The sequence below is a fragment of the Schistocerca piceifrons genome, chromosome 8, assembly GCF_021461385.2.
Source record: "Schistocerca piceifrons isolate TAMUIC-IGC-003096 chromosome 8, iqSchPice1.1, whole genome shotgun sequence".
Taxonomy (NCBI): Eukaryota; Metazoa; Arthropoda; class Insecta; order Orthoptera; family Acrididae; genus Schistocerca; species Schistocerca piceifrons.
In genome coordinates, this window is record NC_060145.1 from 426,025,015 (window position 1) to 426,049,874 (window position 24,860).

General features: G+C 40.8%; 1 protein-coding gene across 1 annotated transcript in view; it reads left to right on the plus strand.

The window, feature by feature from the left end:
- Nucleotides 1–15,762, plus strand: part of LOC124711756 — a 33,009-nt gene extending 17,247 nt beyond the window's left edge. The window contains exon 2 of the mRNA XM_047241969.1: nucleotides 15,059–15,762. Within this exon, the coding sequence (XP_047097925.1) occupies nucleotides 15,059–15,579 (521 nt within the window). The 3' untranslated portion in view covers nucleotides 15,580–15,762. The remainder of the gene's footprint in view (nucleotides 1–15,058) is intronic.
- Nucleotides 15,763–24,860: the final 9,098 nt, after the last annotated feature.

The window sequence follows — 24,860 nt, forward strand, 5'->3', positions numbered from 1 at the left end:
TAGCTGATATTACGGCACTGAATCTCAAAGCATTCGATTAACCTACCTGTCGCCTAAAAGCCTCCCAAGTCTCAAGCTTTCTGTCAGATTAAAACTGTGTGCCGGACCAAGACTCGAACTCGGGACTTGCCTTTCGCTGTACCATCTGAACTACCCAAGCACGACTCTCGCCCGGTCCTCACAGCTTTACTTCGAGAGCTTCTGTGAAGTTTGGAAGGTAGGAGGCGTGGTACTTGCAGAAGTAAAGCTGTGAGGACGGAGGATGAGTCGAGCAATTGCTCGCGAAAGGCAAAGGTCCCGAGTTCGAGTCTTGGTCCGGCACACAGTTTTAATCTGATTCTGGAAACTCTCCCAAGTATCATCTAATCTTCTGTCAACTGCTATTGGCTCTCCCATTAATATATTTTCTTCTCTGTTACGTCGTATCAACATCAACAATTTGTCGTAAGATGCAGGTCTCAGCCGGAAACAGTTCGATAAAGTCTTTCCGTCCCGCGTTTATGATTTTAGTCACTAAATTAACATACGACAAGTCGCTTCTCTTTTCAGCTTTTCTCAGACCCATTTCCTAGTTATTTTCTGTTATTTACCGGCTATAGCTAAAATAATTGCGGTACTTGCTTTCTTTTCGTTGTTCAGATCTTAACCGTGGAAAATCTCCTTTCCAACTAACAATATTATTGACGGTGTGATGGTTGCTATAATTTATTGAAGGTTTGACAAACTAGTATTGTCAATAAAGGCTGAACGTGTGCAGGCCCCAGAAGCAGATACAGTGGCTGGGGTTCGCACACCCCAGCGTTGCCAGTTCCTAGGGTAAAAGCAACGGCGTAGCGTGAGGCATGGGATTGAGGCAGAGTGTACTGGAGACGCTGTAAAACATTACCTCCCCTCCTCTCTCTCTCTCTCTCTCTCTCTCTCTCTCTCTCTCTGCGCGGAATGGATCACGCAACCGCCTTCTAAAGGCCGATTCACACTTGACGGGACGTCTAGTCACATCACATTTCACACACACTCGCACTTCAAATGGCGGCATTCATACAGGCCGTGAATGGGAGGAACGGAACGTCACGTCACATCGCCGTCAGAGTTTCTCGCGAAGAAAGTTTTGAAGCTGACGATAGTGGGGGAACTGTGTCATCTGCTAGCATCGAAGTTAACATATATTCGTCCCGTTCATTAATTTTTATAATAGTAGATTTTGTGCTTTTAGTGTCTTCTTAACCTTTACCTTTTATTCTTTCGCTTTGGTTTCGTGGCAAATTGCAAAAGTCCCATAACGACTCGGATTTTTTTTTTTTTTACATTGCATGCTCTTTCATAAACTGTGGTTACTTTGGTCCTAAATAAACTTTATCATTGTTAGTTTCTCAATTACGATACTATACTCAGTCTTTTTGTATGGCGGATGGTATCTTCTAACCTCAACTTCACCTTTCGGTCGATACTGGGCTAACAGAATCGACGCGATCCAAACATTTCTCCGTAAAATTTTTTCTCATCTCTGGCAACAGTTTTGCCTTAAATGCCTGATTCTTACAGTTCCTACGTACTCTCACCATCAGAACATGCTCTTCGCAATGTCATTCCGAATGAACTACCCCTGTATCGAGGAACTGATGACCTTGCTGTTTAGTCCCTTAAACCCCAATCGACAAACCATCCAACTAGTGTGAATCCGCTAGCGTTTGATGGTGACGTCACGTGGCAGTCTGCTCCTTTAATGTGCATTACTGGTAATTCACCAAGATGTACGCAGCTCTTTATCTAGTGGTTAGTAGTCAGTGTTGCTGTCTCAGAATCCTGGGATCCAAGTTTGCTTCCTAGCTGAAACAAATCGTTTTAAAGCGATGCATTTCACAATATTATAAGCGTTGCTTAGTGTAATTGTATCAAAGTACAGAGAAACATTGATAACATGAGTGATTCACATTGAAATTTTAACAAATCATCGACACCTCCTTACAAGAACTAGGTGTTGTAATCACCTGATCCGGTCCCTATCATCCATTTATCGGACTTATTACTTAGAGATTTATGAGTTGAACAGATCCGCCTCCCCTCTTCTTCTCTGTAATTAAATCCCAGCAGAGAGGGTCGCTGCTTCCGTTCTTCAAGTCATTGTAGGGAGCGCCTGGTCCCACGTTGTCTCGTCGACCGTTGCAGTCTTCGCCGTAACTCTTGCAAGAGACCCTCTCAAGGCTGTATCACTCGGGCCAGGTGAACCAAGATTTTTTAAAGAGTTGTTACTCCTCCTCCTTCCTCTACGACGGAGTTAATTATGGCGTATTATATATGTGATATAAAAACAGGAATCAGACCATGAAGCGAAATTGGGTGTCCAAGTGTAATTTTTATGTACTGTGTGTATCTCTATCAGCGGCGAAATTAGGCACGTGTGAAAGTGTACGAAAGAAAAGGAGGGATGGGCGCCAAATGGTAAGTCGCTTGTGTGGAAAAATATTCTCCAACCAGTCCTGTCAACAATGCATTTTCCTTCTTCATGATACTGCACATTCAAGCCAACATAGTGCTATTCCTTGCTGAGAGGGTGATTATTGTGATTTCCAAAATAAAAAAAGGTAAAGATCTCATCTACCCAAGATTTGTTCGTAAAATTCACTGCTTTACAAGGTAATGTCCTAGTGGAGGTGGGATGCCGTTGCAATCCTTCGTACTGACTGACCCAACCAGTTATAGTAGGCCTACAATTTAACGTGGACTCCAAACCACGACATAAATAACAATAATCGTCGTACAGTGAGGTGACAAAAGTCATGAGATACCTCCTAATATCGTGTCGGAGCTCCTTTTGCCCGGTTTAGCGCAGCAAGTCGGCGTGGCACGGACTGAACAGGTCGTTGGAAGTCCCCTGCAGAAGTATTGAGTAATGCTACCTCTGTAGCCGTTCGTAGCCGCGAAAGTGTTTCCGGTGCAGGATTTTGTGTACGAACTGACCCCTCGATTATGTCCCGTATATGTTCGATGGGATTCATGTCGGGCGATCTGGGTGGCCAGATCATACACTCGAATGGCCCGCAATGTTTTTTTAAACCTGTCACGAACGGTTGTTGCCTGGTGACATGACATCGTTGTCTGGAAACAGGAAGACCATGAAGTATGCAAATGGTCTCCAAATAGCAGAAAATAACCATTTCCATTCCATGTAAACACCGCCCATACCGTTATGGAGCCACCGCCAGCTTGCAAGCGCACCGCTGACAACTTGGGTCCATGGCTTCGTGGGATCAGCGCCACATTCGAACCCTACCATCAGGTCGTATTAGCTGGAATTGGGAATCATCTTACCAGGCCACAGTTTTCCTGTCGTCTACGGTCCAACCTATATGGTCACGAGCCCAGGAGAGAGCTGCTGTTAGCGTCAGTCGTCTGATGCCGTAGCCCATTAACGCCAAATTTCTCCGCACTGTCCTAACGGACACGTTTGTCGTACGTCCAGCATTGATTTCTGCTGTTACTTCACGCAGTGTTGCTTGTCTGTTATTACTGACAACGGTACGCAAACGCCGCTGCTCTCGGTCGGTAAGTGAAGGCCGTCGGTTTTTGCGTTGTCCGTGGTGAGACGTAATGTCTGAAATTTGGTGTTCAAGGCGCACTCTTGACATTGTGGATCTCGGAATACTGAATTGCGTAACGATTTCCGAAATTGAAAGTTTCATGTGTTTAGCTCCTACTGCCATTCCGCGTTCAAAGTCTGTTAATTCCCATCGTGCGGCTATAATAATGTTGAAAACATTTTCACACGAATCACCTGAGTACAAATGACAGATCTGCCAGTGCACCGCCCTTTTATACCTTGTGTATGCGATACTGTCGACATTTGTATATATGCATATTGCTATCCCATGACTTCTGTCGACTCAGTGTAATTGATCACTTGTAATACAGAAGTAGACAGACATCTCAGTACTGTTACTGCCCTTTAACATTTCACCACAAGGCAATTATTATTCCGCGTATTCGCATTTGCACCCGCTGATGTCTGCATTTGATGCAGTCTTTTACTCGCAAAGTCATCATTACTGCGGGCATATCGGATTCACATAGATCCCTACATGTTCCGAGAAACATGCCTTCTTTCAGTTATAGAACTTTTATCGGATCCACGAGGTTTTTCATAAAACTTTTTCCTCACCAGCCCTGATAGATTTTCTTGCAGGTCAGTATTTACGGATGAGTGTTGAAGTCTCGCCCTACTATCCCATAGCACCGAAGTATTTGTATGAGTTACTGATTACAGTTGTAGCTCATTGATATTGTAGAAATAGAGTATTACTTTTCTGCGTTTTGCGAAGTGTACAGTTTCACATTTTTGAACGTTTAAATCAATTTGGAAGTATCTGCACAACTTTCCAATCTTGTCGGTCTGAGTGCATATTTGTGCAGCTTTTTTTTTCAGATAATACTTCAATGTAGCTAACAGCATCGCATGCGAAAAGTTTGACGTTGCTATTGACATTGTCTGCCAAGTCACCAACATACAGCATGTCCAGTGACGTCCCCAAGACTCTTTTTCCTTGGTCACGCCTGGAGTTAGTCCGCAGCTCGTGGTCGTGCGGTAGCGTTCTCGCTTCCCGCGCCCGGGTTCCCGGGTTCGATTGCCGGCGGGGTCAGGGATTTTCTTTGTCTTGTGATGACTGGGTGTTGTGTGATGTTCTTAGGTTAGGTAGGTTTAAGTAGTTATAAGTTCTAGGGGACTGATGACCATAGATGTTAAGTCCCATAGTGCTCAGAGCCATTTGAACCATTTTTTAGCCTGGAGTTACTTCTGCATTTTCTGTGGCTGTCCGTTCGAGATAACATGCTGCGTCCTGCTTATACAGTACAAGTTTCGTTTGATACCACGGCAATTGAAAGGACAACACTATTTCCGGAGTAACACTTACATTTTCCGTTTAAAGAAACTGTTTGCTAAGTTCAGCTGATCTTCCTCTGATAGAATTAAGCTGTTGTCGGCAAACCTCAGAGTTGTTATTTCTTCTCCCTGGACTAAATAAAGGTGCACTTTTATTATAACCAACTGCTGGTACCAAGGGCGCTCATGGGCTTGGTGGGGGCGGGAGAGGGGGGGGGGGGGGTGCGCTGCATACCCACGCCCCCTTCCTAAGTTTCAGGCAAATGAAAAAAATAGTGTTGTCAGGAGTATTTCTTTTAAAAACTGATTATAAGTTGGTATTATGCAGGTTTTTAACAGGTTTGGAACTGAAATTTTACTATCGCTACTTACAAGTTGCCTTTCGTCTTCCAAAATATTTCATACTCCTCTGGTTTGCAACCTCCTCCCGTACAAACTATCGATACACTTATGGTTAGTATAATGTATAGTCTACCATAATCACGAACCACATCACGGATCAAATTCCGACATACAGCACACGTAATTAACATCGAATTTTTGTGCATGCGTGGTTTTTTCAATCATGAATCGGTCTCAAACAGTTTCGCGGTGTATCAAGCGTTTTAAAGCACATCACCGAATGTTGGTGCAGACAAATGATAGTGTACGATTGATTGAGTTTTTATGCAATCTTCTCTAGACGCTACCTCTCTATTCTATTCGGTGATTGATTTATAAGGTTATTCACCTGTCTGTAGATATAAACGTAGCACGGGTGAACCAGCGGAATACAGTTTGGAGGAACTGGTTTAATACTGCACGTTGGCAGACGATTTCCATCTTGAAAAGTTAGGTGTACATGAAAAACAAATACAGCACCGGCGGCAAGATTCGATCCACAGTCTTATGCAGCTAAGGGCTTACTCGGTCGGCTGCAGACTCGTTGAATAGTAGCAATCTTACAAAGCATATAACTGGGCGTAGAAGTTTCTAACTAATTTTCACGAGAATGATCGGGAGTTGCTCCTTCCTCTTACGTATGTTGAAGTCCTATCCGTCCACTGCACATCCTATTAATCTGAATAAAATCGGCGAGGGGAAGTTCGTACTGTAGAATAACATCGAGGATAGGCTACAACCTGTCTCATGCCCTTCTCAGCTACTGCTCTCCTTTCATGTCCTTCGACTCTTGCAACTGCAGTCTGGCTTCTGCACAGATTGTAGATAACAATTCGCTCCCAGTGTTTTATCCCCGCTACCTTTAGAATTTCAAGGAATATATTTCAGTCAGTATTGTCAAATGCTCTCCCTAACTCTTCAAATTTTGTAAGTTTATTCTTTTTAAATCTGTCTTATATAAGCCATAGCATCAATATTGCCTTGTGTGTTTGTACATGTCTCCGAGCCCAACTCATCTTCCACGAGGTCGGCATCTATGTCTTGCCATTCTTCTGTAAGTAATTCGTTTTACTATTTTGCAGCCGTTACATATCAGAATGATGGTTTGGCAACGTTCATAAATGTTAGCGACTGTTTCCTTTGGAACTGGGTTTATTGGACGTCTGAGAGTATTTCGTCTGTCTGCAAAGTTTTAACATTCAGGTGGAATTGTTTTGTCGTTGTTGATTCTCCCACGGTTTTCAACAATAGTAAAGAATTATTGTCTACTCCATATGCTGTATTTCATCTTATGATCCTACGAGAACTTGACAGAACATAGAAAGACCTATATTCTACCTCATCTTCATGTACTTCCTCATATTTTTCCATAATGTTATCTTCACGTTCATTTCATTTCATTCCTTGCACTTTTCAGCTCTCTCATTGCTTAGCCCTGGCTCTCCTCTTGAAGTATTGATATTCATACAACTGCTTCTTTTTTCTCAAAATGTCTCTTCATTTTTCATATCGGAGCTATCTACATTTTTCGTAGTCGCCCAAGCTTGTACAGTTCGTTTCTGTGCAAAACCTGAAATGTTATATGGAAAACCAACTTCAGAAACGGATGTAACATTCCTTCTTTTGCTTAAACATAATTTCGTTCGAGGCGCAGAATTTGACATGAAACCACGGATTATGGACACAGGTGTGCCTTTTCATCTGAAGGACATATTTCTCGGTGCTCGGTAGTGTATTTGATTCCTCTCTGTTCTCGAGCACAAAAGTTATTGTTTCTTCGATGTTCTCGACTCTGCTCGTCACTACATAAAATACAGCCCCTGGCGGACTATTTCTGGCATCAGAAAATTGTGTGTAAAAGTGCCAGAGTCACGTTGCATATGTTATAGTTCAAATAGACGTTTCAGGGGAGTTATACCATCACTGGTGATAGTGCACCTTCCCTAAGCCCTTTAGTGAAAGTGAATTATTGATTCCAATTTTGTCAAACAATACACATTTACTAGGGTTAGTGCACCTTCACCGCCAAGGGGTAAGTAATGTGAACCACGGTTGCAATAACAAAAAAAAAAGTCATTTATATCAAATTTATTTATTGTAACACGGATATGCATCATGGCACTTAGAGTTGCAAAACACAGTTTTCTTTTTGCAAAAGCATCTCAATGGCCGCTTCCTGTCGATTGAGACGTTGCAACTGGCCTCAGGGCAACAGCTATCACTGCTGGAACTTTCTCCTCTGAGATTATAATACTGTTTACGATGTTAGTCATCAGTACGAAGGCAACCGCTGCACAGTCGTAATCATGGTGTTCTCGCACGCGCTGAGTAACCAGCATCAGCAGCGAATAGCCGCTGCGTAATGAAGTCACGTATCGACTGCTTGCGAACACACACGAATGTGCGGCGCACGAGCTGTTTTACGTAGCAGCCGCGCTCAGTCGATATGCGGCTTAAAAGGACAAGTACTGAACTGGGACCTGAACTAAGATGGAGATGGCAAACCGAATATGTCAAAGAAACAAAATGGAGATGGCAAACCGAATGTAGTGCGAAGTCACGCGTTCAGTCATATGTAAGGTTCATTTGACAGTGTTGTGTTAACAATTATGACAAGAAAAATATTAGCTGCTAAAGACTCACCACGTGCATCAGGAGGGCGACAGAAAACGAGTGTCCAGGAGGTGCAGAAATCAGCCTTCTACGAGTTGCATCTATTACATTTCACAAAATCAACATCGTCGACATCTAACAAATGATAAAAAAAACCTCAACGATTAACCTGCTCCATGAACACCGAATGAAAAATCACACACCATAGTGACCACAAAGGCTCGCACCATCAAGATCGAAGGCGAACTCCTCGGAAGTTACAAACCGTGCAGGACGTTCAGCTGGTATTCACTCTTAAAGAATACGTGTAGAATCATATTGGTGTAACGGGGTGATGATAACTGATGGAACTTGATGGCATGCAACCAAATACGAAACAGTCAGTCGTGGAGCCTATCGTGAAACTGACTATCCTTTGAGGCGTAGCTGCAGATAGTGCGATAGTATGTCTTGTAGGCACCGGGAAAACAGACACCGAGAGGCTGAATTGTCCAGTGGTTGCAGGTGGTACGAACTGCAATGTCATAACATTTTTAGGAGGAATTGTTCGCTCTGAAGGAGTATGATTTTTATACGCAGACCAGTAGTCAAGAAAAAGAAATTTATTTCGATCAGCTGTTGGCCACATGCGGTGGTCATGCCATAGTAGTATTTCTCTTATACCCATTTTGCCACTCAGTCAACTCAATCATTGACTTGTGAAACTTAAACTCTTTCGGCAAACATCAAATTTTGTCCGAAGTTTTGCACGCACGAAAGATTTGCGCCAAAATTGCGCCAAAAAACCTCGCAACTGAGCGGAAGGACACTCCAAGAAACGTGTGCGTCGATCTTCTTGAGAGGACTTCTGATGACCACGAATAGTTCAATCGTGAGGTCACAGGTGATGAATCATGGATTTTTGTAGTGCGATCCTAAGACAAAGCGGCAAAGCGAAGAGTGATATATTCAGACATCTCTTTGACCGAAAAAAGCCCAAATGAGCAAATCAAAGATTGAAACAATGCTGATTTGCTTTGTTAACAGGAGGAGTATCATGAGTAAAGAATTTGTTCCTCTAGGACAAGCATTCAACCAAGTGTTTTACAAAGATGTCCTCTAAAGGCTCAGGAAAAGCGTGAATCGAGTGAGACCGGACATTGCAGACAAGTGTATGCTGCATCATAACGCCCCATGTCACACGGCCACTTCCATCACGGAATTTTTTATCTCACAAGACGTTCCTCTTGTTCCACAACCTGACCTGAGTCACTGTGACTTTTTCCCGAAACTGAAAAATGCTTTAAAAGGATCTCATTTAGGGATTCTGGAGAACATTGAAAAGAATATGACCGACATGTTAAGGGCACTACCAGTTGAAGCCTTTCAGCGCTGCTGGCAAGACTGGGAACGACGACTCCTCCTGCGTATAGCCGCCGAAGGAAACTGCATTGGTGGGGACAATATCGTTGTTTGAAAAAATTAACAAGTTCGATAGATAAAAAAATCACTCGCATTACTTTTCTCACACACCTCGTATACCTTCACTAGTGGATGTGTGTTTTTCAATTTGTTAAGATTTCACTGATTATTTTAGTGATGGTATACATGCACTAGGGAAGGTTTGTCTTCCGTAACCATCCACTTCGGCTCTTGCAGATACTCAGCAACATATAATACACATGTAATATCGATTTTCTGCTTCAGTCACTCTGTCCATTACGCGTTAGGTGGTCTAAGAGGGGGGCGGAGGGGCGGTCCACCATAGGCTTATGGTATTGGCAGGGGAGGGGGGGCGGGGTCTCTCCAGATCTCTAGGGTCCATTGTTCAGTAAATAAGACACAGTTTCGAGTTACAAGCCCCATACATTTATAAAATATAAACATAGATACGTACTTATCTATTATCAGGTCATACCAATTGGCAGTGGGTGTTTTCAGGTTGTTTTGAAATTTTGTGAAACGTTGTACGAAACTTAAAAACTGTAGAATAATAACCAGTTGTGTGCTACACGCAGGATTTTATATGCGACGTCTTTTGGTACCTATGCTATCCACACAGGAGTACTGTCAGTACGGCTTAACAAATACACACATAAGTGCAGCGAAGGGCTTGCCAATCATTTATTAATTTTTAATTCAAGTAGATGGACTCGAGGATATGTCAAAAAATATAGATTAATAGCTGGAAAAGATAGGCTGCATATTGCACTGTACAGGGCTCAAGATCAGGACGCCGCGCGATAGGCGCCGCCTCCCCACGATTCGCGCGGTTCACCCCCCCCCCCCCCCTTTTCCCCTTCCGAGGTTCGAGTCCTCCCTCGGGCATAGTTGTGAGTGTTGTCCTTAGTGTAAGTTGGTTAAGTTAGATTAAGTAGTGTGTAAGCCAAGGTACCGATGACCTCAGCCGTTTGCTCCCATAGGAACTTACCACAGATTATAAATTATAAGATCCGGACAATGCCGCGTCCTTGTCAGGCATATGTGTAAGACTACAACGAAAAATTTGAGAAATCAGTTGAAACGTTTTGTTCAGTCTCTGTGCTAATCATTCTTTAAATCTGTGTGGAATTCATATACCCTCATGTGCTCCCTCTAGCGTCACCTGCTTTGGAACTATAGACAAGTTATATGTCTTTTTCTCGGCTGCTACATTTAGGTGGGAAAAAGTTTAAAATCATTGTCTGATACGTACAGGAGCGTTCATTACAATTCAGTCAGTCATAAAAGAAAACATGGAAACCCTTGTGAGTATGTTGGAAGACATGCAAGATCCAATTGAGGCAGACTTTGATACTAGATCTGCAACAACCTTGTTCCTTCCAACTAACTACACATGGTTTTACCTTTTTGACCTACATCATTCTTTGGCACACGATACTGGAGGAAGTAAATCTAGTCCAACATATCTACAGTCTCCAAAAATGTCTTTGAATAAATGCTGCTCAGGTTATGAACCCTGCGTGAAATATTAGGCACCGAAAGAACTACAGTTATAGACACTGCTGTTACTTTTCACCATAAAAAATGCAATGATATGGACATTAACATTGATCGATGAGGATGGAGGAGGTAAACAAAACAATACTGGGTGAACTAGCTCGTGACGTTCGATAATCGATTCAAAAAGTAGTTCATCAATCACTGTTTGAATGCATAGACATCCTATACAAGAACTGTCACAATGGTACACAGCCATGAAGGAAATCACCAAAATTTTCCAGATAACTGAAACAAAATTTATATTGATGCTTCCGATGATGCTCTGGCTGTACCGTGGAGAATCTGGTAGAAATTTACTATGAGTTTGATATGGTGCAGGTGCTGCAAGAAATAAAAAGGTATTGTAGCCATCTTCGTGCTGCTACATGCATGGCCCAATAAATCCTACAATTTATATTTAAATAGAGCCTCAGTGAGTCATTATCATGTACATCACTTATAATTCAGTACTTCTTCGCCTTTTGTGTCTGTCTTATCATCCGAGAGAAGTTTTTCTAAACTGAAACTAATAAATTATGTTCACTCTACCATGAATCAAGAACGACTAGCCAATCAGTCCATCTTGTCAGCGGAAAGAAAAGCTTCAAATAAAATAAATTTGGATGAAGTTGTTGAATATCAATAAAATAAAGGCACGAAAACATGTACTCTAATAATAACAGTAATAACTACTACCTCATACTGAGGTCACGAAAGTAACAGAATTGTAATTGTACAAGCTTTGTTTCCAGAGGTATAAAAAAGGTAATTTTCTTATTCTATTATTTATTACTCATTTACACTGTGTCTGAAGGTTGCTATGCTACATGCTGATTCGTGGTCTAAGATTCTCACCTACAGCTTCAAGTATTTGTATTACAATTATTAGAGCGTGGAGCACACACATTATAAATACTTGATTTTTTGTCAGCCATTACATCTCTGTTATTCATTTTTTACGAAATGTACATTACAAATACATAAATTTCTAAGCAGACTGTGGGACTCGTTTAGTCGGGCTTAGTCTACCACTGCTGATGCCATGAAATGAAATGAAATGAAATGTCGTGTGGCTACGGCCTCCCGTCGGGTAGACCGTTCACCTGGTGCAGGTCTTTCAATTTGACGCCACTTCGGCGACCTGCGCGTCGATGGGGAAGAAATGATGATGATTAGGACAACACAACACCCAGTCCCTGAGCGGAGAAAATCTCCGACCCAGCCGGGAATCGAACCCGGGACCTTAGGATTGACATTCTGTCACGCTGACCACTCAGCTACCGGGGCCAGACTGCTGATGCCATCATTGTTATGGATTTCTTTCTGTTTACATTTGGAATTCCCTTTGTTACATATACATGTACATCTTACGTACTTTTTGGCGTGCAACAGTGAGACAAATGCATCGTCAGGAGTGCATACGGGAAGTGTGGTAGGACCATTCTTGTTCTATATATGCAAGGTGGAACTAGTGCAAATGCAAAACCATTTACCATACGGGTTCCAAACTTTATGCAATGACGCTAAGACTGTGCGCTGCGGGATTTGCGTTGTTGGTAGTGTTAGTGTCATGACTTGCTATTAGGCGCCGGTACTGGTACGGCGACATGTAGTTGAAACATAAGCACCCGTATGTATTGCAGTTGCAGACAGCATGGATCTGGACAAGGCGAGCAGGGTTTTTCTCGTAAAGCTGTTTTACCACAACAACAGCAATTGTGCTGCTGCTCTTCGCAAATATCGACACATTAACGGAATATGGAGAAGTCCACTTTTCGCTCCAGGGTTGAAGAACAAGATTTGGAAGTTCAAATTAACTGTTTTTTTGGGAATAATTCCTGGGGTGCCGACTGTCAATTGCACCAAAGATTGTTGAAGTTTCTATTGTCATGGCTGAGAATACTGTACGCAGTGCGCGACCTTCAAGCAGTAAACGAGCTGTGTCTCGACAGCTGAACATTCCACAAGTTTTTCTACCATGTCTCGTTGTCCCACAATCTTTCGTTTTTCACGGAGTCCCTCTCAAGTAGCGTAAGTTTAATTATAATCGCCCTGCACATAGGCAACTTGATGGATAGGGTGATCAGTAATCTCTGACTGTTTGCTGACGACGTTTTAGTATATGGCAAAGTGTCACTGAGAGATTGTATGAGGATACAAAATGACCTGCATAGAATTTCTATTTGGTGTGATGAAAAGCAACTTTCCCTAAACGTGGGAAAATGTAGGTTAATGCAGATGAGTAGGAAACACAATCCCGTTATATTTGAATACAGTATTAGTGGTATGCTGCTTGACACAAAAACATTGATTCTATATCAAGGTGTAACATTGCAAAGCAACATGAAATGGAACAGTATGTAAAGTCAGTTGTAGGGAAGTCGAATGGTCGACTGACTTTCGTTTATTGAGAATTCGAGGTAAAGGTTGCTCTTCTCTAAAGTAGACTGCTTACAGAACACTTATGCAACCCACTCTTGAGTGCTGCTCATTTGTTTGGGGCCCCCGCCAGGTCGGCAAAATGGAATACGTCAAAAGAATACAGAAGCTTGCTGATAGATTTGTTACTGGTAGGCTCTATCTACACGCTAGTATAACGGAAGTGCTCCGTGAACTCAAATGGGATTCCCTGGAGGGAAGAGGCAGACTGAAGATTGATCTCTCGTGTGATCCCTACGAAGAGAAAATATTACAAATCAATATTCGTGCAAAATAATATACACAGTCCCTTTATCCTTCAAGCCATTTGCTAGTGCAAAAGGAAAAGCGGATTACTAACAGAAGTACAAGGTAACATCCGCCACGCACTGTATGTATGTAGACGTAGATATGTGTGTTCTTGTACGAGTGATGGTAAGTTTACCTTAATATTGGAACATTGAAATGTATTTAACACATTTTTACATAAACCTAAAAATTTGTAAACCTTGCAAATTATTCTTATTTTTCCGGAATTTGTGCATCCCAACTTTCTGCGCCTACTGTTATCCCATTTGAAAGTTTTCTCGATATTTGGAAATCGTGTAATAGAGGTGGGACGTGGGTATCGTCCCAGTATTCACCCAGTCAAACATTGGAAACCGCCTAAAAACTGCAGCCATGCTGGCCAGCACACCGGCTCTCGTCGTTGTACGTGCTTCGGTTCTGGGCCAGCGCGCCTCCGCGAATCCCAGAACCGGCGTGCTAACGCGCGTGGCTACCAAGCCTGGCACAGTATTGTTCCCAAATTTTAACTTGTCACATCATCGCTGGGGTGTGGTGATCGCAATACTGTTAGTCGTTTAAATTTTTGATGTCAAAATCACAAATGTATTTTTAATTACATATGATTGGTTTCAACGTCATATGCACTATGATCAGATATAAAATGCTTGGCAACAAATTGCACGTAAATGCACAATTATAAACATTGTATCCTTCCAAATGGCGCATTCTATATCTACTCATAATGCTGACATGTTGCTTCCATTGTTTAAAACTCTTAATGTTTTCCCGTGGTCGGTGATGGTGTTAACGCATATTTGTACGTCACAGTGAGGAGACTGATAGCTTTATAGATTTTTATGTGCTGTTTGTTACTTCTCTTGCGAAGAGTAATAACGACACCATTATTCCATTATTTTGGGAATTTGTACTTTTACAAATGTTTTGTAGAAAAATTTTGCACGTACCTTTTGTATAATTTTCTCTCCACCTTTAAACATCTCTATAGAAATATCATAATCCCTGGTGTCTTCTTCACACCTCATATTGCTTTTTAGAACTTATCCGGCATTACTTCAGAACTGCTACTAATTTCTTTGTTAACTATGTGTTTTTACCTATAAAAACACTTGAAGAAATCTTCTTAAGATTACATAATTTTCTCTCTGTATGTGTATGCAAAAAAACCTTTCAATGTTGTAAAAAACATACATTTTTCACAACTGTCGAAACTAGATATGACATTCTTATCTCACAATCAGCGCAGCATGCCACAGTTACTGCACAAAATTTGATCAGAAGGAAGTGCAGCTGATGCTTAATGGTGGCCTTACTATGGAAAAATGTTGTGTATTTAAGTAAATAGTGGCCGAGGCATAAAGTAGCTGTTACTTTCACATTATCATGTTAGCGTCAGTACTCGATAAGCTGTCTCGTTATGAACGATGGATTTATATCGTCTATTCGTGTTGAGCAAATGCAGGCCTTTACAACTCTAATACTGTTATTTCATGTTTGTTTCAGTTGAAGAAGTACAGAGGAAGTGGAAGTCTATCAGAGATTATTACACGCGGGAGAAGAGAAGAGAAGCGGATGGCCTTTGTTCAATACCTTCAAACAGACTAAAGAGAAATCCATATTTTGAGTTGATGACTTTTTTCCAGCCATCGAGAAGATCAACAAAATCGTTGGTGAAGTACCAGCATGAACCAACTGAAGAATATGTTACTGAAGAATTAAGTGAGGACTTCACAGAAGGGTTCAGCAACCAGTCACAAGAAGCAACTCAACTGCAGGGGTACTCGCTACAGGAGGTTCCAACGAAAAAACGTAGAGCTATTAGCTATACAGAAAGCACAGACGAAGTTGAGGCATATTACCAGGAAACAACTGCAGATGTCGACGCTAACAAAAGCTTCTTGCTGTCTTTTGTGCCTGAAATGCAGAGAATGACAGAACGTCAAAATTTTGAATTTCGTATGGCAATAATGAACGCATTAAACAAGATTGTGTACCAAATACCTGCGGACTCGGGAAACTCTTAATAATTTGGAATGTATTACATGTAGCATTCTTGCGACTGTTTACAGTTTAACCAGCCTTCTGGCTAAGCTTGCTACTTCAAAATAATACGACCATTTTCTTGGCATAGAACTGGTAACGACTGAAAGTACATTACAATTGTAACTATTTTGTAATAAAATAAATGAAAATTCGTACAAAAGAAACATGAATATCAATGCGAACCACTCCATACCAGCAACTAATTTTGGTGTTTTCGCAAGTATCTTCATATTATTCTGATCTCGGCTTCAGAAATAAGTGCCCTGTTTAACCATTAGTTAAGTTGCAGTATAACCTAGAAACACTTAGTATAAGGAATTTATTAGTAATTGTGAATTACTGTTATCCGCTGTACGGTGAATCGCAACTATCCTTTTTATAATATTGTCGTTATTTCATCCTGCATTTTCCATTGTTTGATTTTACTCAAATAATATGAAATTGCTGGCACTGATAAAATTCACTAAACATCAACTCACAAAATGACTAAATTAAACTAAAAGAAACTCAACAATTCTCCATGTTTTCTAGTTTCTTAAAAAATCAGGAAACATACAAAAATAATCCATTAATTTGTATTGAAGAAAGATAATAACAGTAGGTATCACTATAACAGTAGGTATCACTATAATACCTTTCGTTCAGTACTATAAACACTTTTACCACCATCAATGTTATGACCTGGCATTTTGAAGCATTTTTTATTTCCCCTTGGCTTGTCAGTTATGAGTTACATCTGGAACAGCAATATCTTGAATAATAATAATAATTTGCTGTAGTCTGCTAGAATAGCAAGAGTACAATACTTACATGCCTCTTCTCCAGGGCTGCAGTATATTGATGATATCACTTGCTTTGCCTATCAGAAAGTGTGCAGATAGCAGTTAAGTGACTTTACTTAAAACAATAAACTAGATAGCATGGCCCTTTAAGCTGACTCATTACTATTCCCACACAATAACACAGGTTATCTAAGCACACATGTGAATGACCTATTAAAAGTAACTGTGTTTTAAAATATTCAAGTAAGATTCTCAGGTTCTGGATTCTTTCAGGGTAACTCACACATTTCAGTTATATACTCTGTTCATAATAAGAATAAACCTAATGTAAACGTTACACCATGTATTATTCCGCGTTTGCTTGAATCTTATTGGATTTCGTTTCATGTGGAGAGGAAGCTAAGCTGTGTCCAGTAGTCAAGTACGATCACGAGGATACGTTTTGTGCTGTGTTACACGCGCATAGACTGAGCGATAAAGTGGGACAACAGCTTTAACAGCGCATTATTGATAAAAAACGATGATGATGATTTTACAATTACGAAATGTAGATATTACAAAGCGAACGAAAAAAAAAGACTTAGGCGAGACTTGATCTGGCGATCCATGAAGTCACTAATTATGAATCTACTGCGCCACTGGAAATGGAAATGCCGTGTGGCTAGGGCATCCTTTCGGGTAGACCGTTCGCCTGGTGCAAGTCTTTCGAGTTAACGCCACTTCGGCGACTTGCGTGTCGATGGGGATGAAATGATGATGATAAGGACAACACAACACCGTGTCCCTGACCGGAGAAAAATCTCCGACCCAGCCGGGAATCGAACCCGGGGCGTTAGGTGTGACATTCCGTCGCGCTGACCACTCAGCTACCAGGGGCGGACACTACGCCACTGACTCCACTATATACCCACGTTACGTTTGTATCTCAACTCAATCAAATAACGTCCCTCGAGAAACTTCAAAGCTGATTTTGTCTGCAAATGTATGCAAAACGTTAAGAAACTCCCATTTCTCGGCACTTTTTAACCGCGTTCCACAGAGCACAACAATAGAGAGACTGTCACTGTACACGATTTTTAAATAAAAACTTCATAGCTAAAGCATGATTAAGAAAAGCGTTGATGGCTGTGAAGGCGATAGTTTCCCAAAGTTTCTTTTAATGTAACTAAGTGATAAGATATCTAATACATAAGTAGGACCTACTTCCAAGAGCATAACAATAAGAGAGTATGTGAGCTGTGGCTTCTGACCAGTCATCACGTTTGTGGTTGTTTAAATACATATAGTGAACAGAGTGTAGCAGTCTGGATGTGATAATACCTCACTTGGATAATTACACAACGCTTGGTTACACCTGCCTGTACACAAACCAGACACTGTCCAAACAGATGTGATAAGCTTTTAGAACTATGACTTTTACTGCTGTGATAATAACGTTATCCTAAAGACATGCATAAGAAAATGCACTTCACTTCATAAAATTTAGATGCTTTATGAATGGAAAAGAAATTGCAACACCAAAAAATAATTGATGTAGAGTAATGAATTTTCTGGACTACATTTGTCTAGGTAACTTATTTAAGTGATTAACACTGCAACATCACAGTTTAATGTAAGTGCGAGATAAGCCATTGCAAATGTGAAATGCTGGTACATTAATAACCAGTGTAACTTCCAGAATGTTGACTGTTAGCATGCAGATGTGTCTGCCTTGTGTTGTTGTGCAGGTGCTGGATGTCAGTTTGTAGGCTGAAGTTCCATGCTTGTCGCACTTGGTCAGTCAATACAGGGACGGTTACTGCTGATTGTGGATGAGGCTGGAGTTGTCATCCAGTGATGACCCAGATGTGCCCGACTGGGGACAACTGGTGATCTAGCAGGACAAAGCAACATGTTGACACCCTGTACAGCATTACATCAGCGGTATATGGGCCAGCGTTTTCCTGTCGGAAAACTCCTCTGGAATGCTGTTCAGGAATGACTGGAATGCTGTTCATAAGATGCAGTACAACAGGGCGAATCACTAGACTGGAGATTTTCAATCATCGTGGGTTAGCCATGAGAGTGCCCCTGTTCACCCCAGACACTCCGGGATGATGATGGCATTGAAACAGAGCGTGACACGCGTAAAGCTGAAATACTAAACACCTTTTACCAAAGCTGTTTCACAGAGGAAGACCGCACTGCAGTTCCTTCTCTAAATCCTCGCACAAACGGAAAAATGGCTGCCATCGAAATAAGTGTCCAAGGAATAGAAAAGCAACTGGAATCACTCAACAGAGGGAAGTCCACTGGACCTGACGGGATACCAATTCGATTCTACACAGAGTACGCGAAAGAACATGCCCCCGTTCTAACAGCCGTGTACCGCAAGTCTCTAGAGGAACGGAAGGTTCCAACTGATTGGAAAAGAGCACAGGTAGGCCCAGTCTTCAAGAAGGGTCGTCGAGCAGATGCGCAGAACTATAGGCCTATATCTCTGAGGTCGATCTGTTGTAGAATTTTAGAACATGTTTTTTTCTCGCGTATCATGTCGTTTCTGGAAACCCAAAATCTACTCTGTAGGAATCAACATGGGTTCCGGAAACAGCGATCGTGTGAGACCCAACTCGCTTTATTTGTTCATGAGACCCATAAAATATTACATACAGGCTTCCAGGTAGATGCTATTTTTCTTGACTTCCGGAAGGCGTTCGATACAGTTCCACACTGTCGCCTGATAAACGAAGTAAGAGCCTACGGAATATCAGACCAGCTGTGTGGCTGGATTGAAGAGTTGTTAGTAAACAGAACACAGCATGTTGTTCTCAATGGAGAGACGTCTACAGACGTTAAAGTAACCTCTAGCGTATCACAGGGGAGTGTTATGGGACCATTGCTTTTCACAATATATATAAATGACCTAGTAGATAGTGTCGGAAGTTCCATGCGGCTTTTCGCAGATGATGTTATAGTATACAGAGAAGTTGCAGCATTAGAAAATTGCAGCGGATAGGCACTAGGTGCAGGGAGTGGCAACTGATCCTTAACATAGACAAATGTAATGTATTGCGAATACATAGAAAGAAGGATCCTTTATTGTATGATTATATGATAGCGGAACAAACACTGGTAGCAGTTACTTCTGTAAAATATCTGGGAGTATACGTGCGGAACGATTTGAAGTGGAATGATCATATGAAATTAATTGTTGGTAAGGCGGGTGCCAGGTTGAGATTCATTGGCAGAGTCCTTATAAAATGTAGTCCATCAACAAAGGAGGTGGCTTACAAAACACTCGTTTGACCTATACTTGAGTATTGCTCATCAGTGTGGGATCCGTACCAGATCGGATTGACGTGGGAGATAGAGAAGATCCAAAGAAGAGCGGTGCGTTTCGTCACAGGATTATTTGGTAATCGTGATAGCGTTACGGAGAAGTTTAGCAAACTCAAGTGGCAGACTCTGCAAGAGAGGCGCTCTGCATCGCGGTGTAGCTTGCTGTCCAGGTTTCGAGAGGGTGCGTTTCTGGATGAGGTAGCGAATATACTGCTTCCCCCTACTTATACCTCCCGAGGAGATCACGAATGTAAAATTAGAGATATTCGAGTGCGCACGGAGGCTTTCCGGCAGTCGTTCTTCCCGCGAACCATACGCGACTGGAACAGGAAAGGGAGGTAATGACAGTGGCACGTAAAGTGCCCTCTGCCACACACCGTTGGGTGGCTTGCGGAGTATAAATGTAGATGTAGACAGTAAATCCAGATGTAGATCCAGTGCGTCTAGGCAGCAGTCAGTTTGGTTGCAGGCACTCACCTGGCCTCCTTATAACCAAGACACAACCATCTCCGGCATGAAGGCAGAACCAGCTTCCATCAGAAAACACAACAGACCTCCATCCTGCCATCCAATAAGCTTTTGCTTGACAGCACTGAAGTCGCAAATGGTGGTGTTTTAGAGTCAGTGGAATGCATACGACAAAGCGTCTGGCTTGGAGCTGTCCTTCAAGTAAGCAGTTTGTAAGATTTTCTTCTGTACTGTGACGTCAGCTGCTGCTCAAATTGCTGCTGCGGATGCAGTGGGATGCGCCAACGCCATACACCAAACACGGTCTTCCCTCTCGGTAGTGTTACGTGACCGTCCGGAGCCCTGTCTTCGTGCAGCCGTACATTCCTGTGACGACTGCTGTCAGCAGCCCAGCAGTCGTGTACATCAGCTACATTCCTGCCAAGTATTCCTGCAGTATCGCAGAAGGAACATACAGATTCTCATAGGCCCATTACATGACCTTGTTCGAACTGAGTGATGTGTTGATAACAAATAGCGTCTTTGTCACATTGAAGGCATTCTTAATACATCAACTCACCACATCCAATCTGAAAGGTAACCAACGCTCACTACTGTTACAGCGTGTGTTTAAGATTAGATTAGATTTACTTTCATTCCAATTGATCTGTAGTGAGGAGGTCCTCCAGGATGTGGAACATGTCAGAAAAACAACAATACATAACAAATATTTACAACTAAAACAGATAAGCTAATGTACCATTCCACAGGTCCCAAGTGGAATGATCGTCATTTTTTAATGAATGTTATATGAAAGTCATTTTACAAATACTAATGCACTGAATTTAAAATAAAAAAGTTTTTTATTTATTTATAAGGTAATAAACATGTAATACAACTACTATAATACTTATTTACAATGAACACATTACTGCACTGAAATGGTGCAGAAGTTAGATTGTACTTGCACACACACACACACACACACACACACACACACACACACACACACACACACACACACACACACACACATATTTACAATGAACACATTACTGAACTGAAATTGCACAGAAATTATATTGTACTTATATATACAAATCAGTTGGTTTTACTGAGAAATTCATCAATTGAGTAGCAGGAGTTGGCCACCAATAAATCCTTTAGGCTTCTCTTAAACTGAATTTCATCGGTTGTTAAGCTTTTTATGGCTGCTGGCAAATTATTGAAAATGTGTGTTCCTGAATAATGCACACCTTTTTGTACAAGACTAAGTGACTTTAAATCCTTGTGAAGATTATTCTTATTTCTAGTATTGATTCCATGAATTGAGCTGTTGGTTTGAAAAAGTGATATATTTTTAATGACTAATTTCATTAAGGAATAAATATATTGGGAAGCAGTAGTTAGTATCCCTAGTTCCCTAAACAGGCTTCTGCAGGACGTTCTTGAGTTCACACCACATATAACTCTTACTGCACGTTTTTGTGCCTGGAAAACTTTAGCTTTGCTTGATGAATTACCCCAAAAAATAATCCCATATGACATTATGGAATGAAAGTAAGCATAGTATGCCAGCTTTTTCATTTTTATATCCCATATGTCTGACAAAATTCACATTGCAAACAGAGATTTGTTAAGACGCTTCAGCAGTTCTGTAGTGTGCTCCTCCCAGTTGAATTTATTATCAAGCTGTAATCCCAAGAATTTAACACTGTCCACTTCTTCTATCTTCTTGTCATTGTATGTTAGACAAATAGTCGTGGGACACCCCTTACAAGTTCTGAACTGCATGTAGTGTGTTTTTTCAAAGTTTAGTGACAAATAATTGGCTAGGAACCAGTGATTAATGTCCACAAATATTTTATTAGCTGATCTTTCTAAGACTACACTTGATTTGCTATTTATTGCGATGTTTGTATCATTGGCAAACAAAACGAACTTGGCATCTGGTAATGTTACTGATGAAAGGTCATTGATATAGACAAGAAAAAGTAAGGGCCCCAAAATGGAACCTTGTGGGACCCCACACGTAATTAGTTCCCAGTTGGATGATAACTGATAGCTTGATACATGTCTCTTTCCTAATAACACTCTTTGCTTCCTGCCAGAGATATAAGATTTGAACCATTTTGCAGCATTTCCTGTTACACTATAATACTCTAATTTACTTAGAAGGATATTGTGATTTACACAGTCAAATGCCTTTGACAGATCACAAAATATACCAGTTGCGTGCAATTTTTTGTCTAATGAATTAAGCACATTTTCACTGTAAGTGTAGATAGCGTTCTCAATATCAGAACCTTTTAGAAATCCAAACTGTGACTTTGACAGTATGTTATTTGAGATAAGATGGTTATAAAGCCGACTGTACATTACTTTTTCGAAAATTCTTGAGAATGCTGGCAACAGTGAAACTGGATGGAAATTTGCTGCTATTTCTTTATCTCCCTTCTTAAACAGTGGCTTAACTTCAGCATATTTCAGCCATTCAGGAAATATTCCACTGATAAATGACTGGTTACACAGATAGTTTAATATGTTACTTAGCTTAGAATCACATTCTTTAATTAACTCTGTTGATATTTCATCATACCCACTAGATGTTTTTGATTTTAAAGATTTTATGATGGACATTATTTCTGTTTGGGTAGTGAGGGGCAAATTCATATTATGGAAGTTGCTTGAAATTTCTGGTCTGAGGTATTCCATAGCAGCATCTACCGAACCTGACAACCCCATCTTTTCATTAACAGTTATAAAATGTTTATAAAAAAGTTCTGCAACACTATACACATCTGTCACCAATGTATCATTTACTCTTAATGCTATTTGTTCCTCTTTATGTCTGGTTCTACCGGTCTCCTCCTTCACTATATCCCATATTGTCTTTATTTTGTTATCTGATATGACTATCTTTTCCTTGTAATATATTTGCTTTGACATCCGTATTACAGTCTTTAATATTCTGCAGTATTTCTTGTAATGTGCTATAGCATCAACATCGGAACTCTTTCGGATTGACAGATACAGTTTTCTTTTTGTTTTACAAGATACCCCTATTCCTCGAGTAATCCTTGGATTTTTTGTAGACTTTGCTCTAACCTTGGTAAGTTTTGGGGGAAAACAGTGTTCGAATAAGGTAAGTACTTTATTAGCAAATTATTGTTTTCCGTCCTCATAGTAGCGCCTGTCTCATGCGAGTTCACCACCTAATAACTCATATTTGCTATAAAAAATTTGTCTTTTAATCAAAACACACTGAAAATTCATAGTACTAAGATATCAAGAAACACAAAATCGTCAACAAACTTATACCAGGAATACATAGGAACAATTATAACCTTCCCAGTGTCTCGTGGCTTTGGTACAAATCTTTACCCATTTGTAGACGCCCATATCAAACTACCAGTCAACTCAATTCTTTCAAAAGGCTCTAGACCGTTTTTCTTCCACTTCAAACTTACGCTTCCCATGAAGTTTTCTACGCCTCCTCCAATAACAACTTGCAAAGTTTACCATCACTACCTCTTACGAAAACCTCTTTTAGCTCTACACTTATTCTTACTTGGTAACTTCTCTGGGGCATGTATTATTTCCCTCTATGCTGTAGCATATCGACAGCTCTAACATTATTTGGAGAATACCTATTTTCCTCACAAAAATTGGTACGTTTCCGTTTATATTCTTAATATCCTGTTCAAACTTCCCAGTAGGTTTTATCTCCTACTAATAACTATTCTAACATTTTATCACAGAACAATATTTAAAATCAGTTGTCCTCTTCTATAGCCGTGTCCACTGAATCACTGTTACATTCAATTTTATTCCTAACCAAAGCGAAGACATACACTGATGAGCGAAAACGTTATGACCACCTGATTAATAGCTTGTTTGTCTGTTTTCAGATCGAAATACATCACTGATTCTGCGTATCAGAGATCCGAAAGTTTGTCGGTAGGTTTGTAGAGGTATGTGGCGTTAGATGTCTACGCACAGGTCATGTAATTCACGTAAATAACGGACCGCTGACTTGCATTTGCGGTGATGGAGCCCGATGCTTGCTTTTCAAGTGGCCTCGGACCAACACTTGAGCTCCCCCTTGAAAGGAGCATTGAACTATTTTTAGTTTAATCTAGATAACTTTCTCTTTAAATTTCTGTTCACCAAACTATGTATTTCTTTTTCCCATTCTGCGTTCTGAGGAGGACAGTGTATTTTATCTAACAGCCCGTCTCCTTGTATTTTTTTTAGTATCACGTTCCTAGGAGCAGGCTCTGTACTATCAAGAGGTAAAAAAATTAAGTCTCCTCTCACATTCACCCAGGAATATTGGCCATTTAGTATTCCTATTACAATAATAGGTTCTGCACAAACGATCAAATTCCCACAACACTCTCATGGCCGGTTGGCCTGAGGGTGAAATTTAGCAGTTACCAGCTGTTGCATCTTTTCTCTTAAAAATTCTTTGAAAACATCTTATGCAAATTGAGCATCATTATCGGACAGGAACTGCTTACATTTCTCTAGCTTTGGAAAATATTCATTCTTCAATATTCTGGTTATGGTTTTACTGTTAGAGGTTTTGACAGGAAATAGTTTCACAAATATGGACCACACTTATAAAACTGCAACAATATATAACACTCCACCTGATCCACATGATAAGGGTCCCAAAATATTGATAGCTGAGAAATTCCGTATGTGTGTGC